This window comes from Sarcophilus harrisii, chromosome 6 (assembly GCF_902635505.1).
Source record: "Sarcophilus harrisii chromosome 6, mSarHar1.11, whole genome shotgun sequence".
In the NCBI taxonomy this organism is placed as follows: domain Eukaryota; kingdom Metazoa; phylum Chordata; class Mammalia; order Dasyuromorphia; family Dasyuridae; genus Sarcophilus; species Sarcophilus harrisii.
Window position 1 is genome coordinate 251,858,696 of NC_045431.1, and position 3,761 is coordinate 251,862,456.

The following is a 3,761-nucleotide window of genomic DNA, read 5'->3' on the forward strand; positions in this document are numbered from 1 at the left end:
GTTATGATAGACCTGTGGGAAAAAATGAATGGAGATAGAAAGGAGTATACATTTTCTTGGTGGTGCAGGGAACCAATACAAAAATTGACCATTCATTAGTGTATATTAAGCTTAAAATCAAATGCAGAAAGGCAGAAATAAAAGATGCATTTTTTTCAAATCATGACACAACAAAAATTACATATACTAAAGGGCCAGAAAAAAATGTCCTCAAAATTAATCTGATCCAATAGAATGAATGAGAGAACAACAAATCACAGGCACCATTGATTATTTCATCCAAGGAAAGGACAATACTGAGACAAGACACCAAAATTTATGGGATGCAGCCAAAGCAGTTCTTCAGGCAAATTTTATATCTCTAGATGCTTACTTAAATAAAATAGAGAAAGAGAAGATCAATGAATTGAGTATGCAACTAAAAAAGTTTTTAAAAAAAGAACAAATTAAACCCCTAATTGAACACCAAATTAGTAATTCTGAAAACAAAAAGGGAGATTAATAAAAATGAAATTAAAAATAATATTGAGCTAATAAATAAAACATGAGTGGGTTTCATGAATAAACCAGTAAAATAGATAAATCTTGAGTTAATTTGATTACAAAAAGGAAAGAAGAAAATCAAATTGTTAGTATTAAAAATGAAAAGGGTGAATTTTCTGCCAATGAAGAAGAAATTAGAGCAATAACTAGGAGCTGTTTTACCCAACTTTATGCCAATAAATCAGTTAAACTAAGAGAAATGGAGGAATACTTACAAAAATATAGATTTCCCAGATTAATAGAGGAAGAAATAAATTACTTGCAAAGTCCCATTTTAGAAAAAATAAATTGAACAAGCTATTAACCAACTCCGTAAGACAAAATCTCCAGGCCCAGATGGATATATATGAATTCTACCAGACTTAGAATATAGGGACAACTTTCTTTGATAAATTTCAAATATGAAATGGGCAATTTCTTAGTATGAAATGGGTAATTTAATGCAAGAGGTGAATTTGTTGCTGGAAAATATGGGAAATTTATCTATTTTCAATGGGAATGAAAGCCCTAATATTGGAAGAAATTATATATTGTTTTAATAAAGTAAGGGGAGAAACTAGGTGATGCATCAGCCCTGAAGTCAGCAGGACCTGAATTCAAATCTGGCCTTTACCACTTAACACTTCCCAGCTGTGTGACCCTGGGCAAGTCAATTAACCCCAATTTCCTACACACACACACATACAAATGCACACATGCACACAAATACAGACACAAAGTAAAAAGAAGAATGACAATTGAAAAGCTTTTTCATGGTTTTGCATAAAAGTAGTGCATATAAGGAATTTCATATGAATAGAACCCCACTGTCTCTAAATCTTTACCTTTAAACACAACTATAATAGTGGTAGGGATGATGTACAAAGATTACTAAGCTTTTTGCATGTTAACCAATCATTAGCCTGATTTCACTGTGGAAATAAAATTGTTTTACTCTTTCTTAGGGAAGAAAATAAGGAACACGAGGGAAAGTTTGAAAGGAAGAAATTGACAATTTCTTTGAAATGGGAAATTTGGAGAATATTGTGATTTCTCTAGCATTTGATGTTTGAGGGACAGTGCAATAAATTAGAAGAAATATGATGTCTTCAATTTAAGTGAGACCGTTTTGAATTCTGGGCCCAATATTAATAGCTCTTTAACCAATTTTCTGTCAGTGAAGATACCTTAGCATTTGTTTCTTTATTTGTAAAAAGAGGGTGATTCTAACTCATTTATTTCTTAATGAGGAAAGTACTTATTGAAATATCTAAGTACATTTAAAATTGTTTCATGATATGGTCTCTTCTGCTAAGGCTCATTACAACTTTTCACATTCCTCTCTAAATTATCTTACAAAGACCCAATAAATTAAACCACTTATATAATAAGATTAATTATTTTCAGAAAGTCTTTGGGAAGATACAGGTGGGAAAATACTTTTAATAATGAGATACATATATACATTCAGATCACTATTTTCTACTCAGTTTAGAATCTTTAGGGAGACCCAGTTCCCCCTCCCTCCCATTTTCAGCATACTCCATAGAGATCCACAGTAATTAGATGAGATAAATCCCGAAATGACTCATTAAACTGTTAAAATATATGTATATTTCTTCATAAACTATAATATTGATATGCATATGTCTACAGATATAATCCATTTCTAGCCTTCCTTCAAGAAAATTTTTGCCCAGATCTGCCTCATTTGGTCCCTGGTTTGTCATCAAGATCCATATTATTATTTCAGCCATCAATGGAATGTTTGTATTCAAATTTGAATTTTCCTTTGAAGTTTTTGCCAAGCTACTGAGATAGTTTGTGTTTTTCAATGTCAAACATTTCAGCTGAAATAGCAGCAATCTTATTCCATTCTATTGCCACAATGATACTGCCTTCCACAATATGATATCATTATATAAGATATGGGATAAAGGAAAATATTTTATCATTAACTGGTCATTATAAAAGAGATCAGTCTCAGATGAGCAGATTCAGTCTGCTATCCATAATTGATACTTTTGCTTATGTGCATTTTTTTAAACATACAAAAGCCATTGGAAAAATTCATTATTTTAGGAATATTTGGACAGCCAGGCAATAGACAGAATTGTTGTAGAGATTGACTTTAGAATATGTAAAATTACAGGTCATTTTCCCCCTTTGAAATTTTGTGATTGTCATTGTTACTAAAAAAAAAAGTGAAGAAGTATAAGTACCTCAGTATACATCAGATGATTTCATTTCACCCTCATATTCTTTCTCTTCATGGTCACCGAGACAATGAGATACAAACATTGAAATTAAAAACCTAGTTTATTTCTCAAATTTCCCAGAGCCTTCTTCACATCTTTGTTTCTCAAACTGTAGATCAAGGGATTTAACATGGGAATGACAAGGGAATAAAATAGAGAGGTCATTTTATCTTGGTCTAGTGAATAGGTAGAACTTGGTCTGAAATACATAAAAAGGAGAGTACCTTGGAAGATAGTAAAAACAGTTAAATGAGAGATACAGGTAGAAAAGGCTTTACTTCTGCCTTCAGTTGAGTGGATTTTCAACACAGACAAAAATATATAACAGTAAGAGATGAGGACTCCTGGAATGGTCACTGTTTCAATGAAGGCAGAAACTATGAAAAGTATCATCTCATTGATATGGGTATCAGAACAAGAGAGTGATAAAAGAGGAGGGATATCACAGAAGAAATGGTTAATTTCATTAGACCTGCAGAAACTCAGTGTGAAGTTTGAAGTAGTAATGATCAGAGCATCCATCATCCCCACCATGTAGACACCAGCAATCAGTAAGTAGCAGACACGTTTAGACATTTTTACTGTATAAAGCAGAGGATTGCTTATGGCCATGTAGCGATCCAAGGCCATTACTGCTAATAGTACACAATCAGAATCTCCAAATAATGTGAAGAAATACAGTTGCAGAGCACAACCAATAAAGGAAATGGATTTGTCTTTGGCAAAGATGTCCACCAGTGCCTTAGGGCCAATGGCTGATGAGTAGCAGAGGTCACAGAAGGACATGTGGCTTAGGAAGAAGTACATGGGCAAATGCAGGTGGGTGTCTATTCTGATTAAGATGATCATCCCAAGATTTGCTATAAGAATAACCAAATAAATGATGAGAAAGAGGACAAAAAATGTAGCTTTAAGGTCTGGATCACTGGTGATTCCCAAGAGGATGAATTCAGTTGGGTTGGAGTAATTCCTCTCCATCAT

General features: G+C 33.1%; 1 protein-coding gene across 1 annotated transcript; it reads right to left on the reverse strand.

The window, feature by feature from the left end:
- Positions 1–2,828: 2,828 nt before the first annotated feature.
- On the reverse strand, positions 2,829–3,761 carry LOC100922418 (olfactory receptor 5W2-like). The gene has a single exon (XM_003774519.1). The coding sequence runs from the start codon at positions 3,759–3,761 to the stop codon at positions 2,829–2,831; it is 933 nt and encodes a 310-aa protein (XP_003774567.1).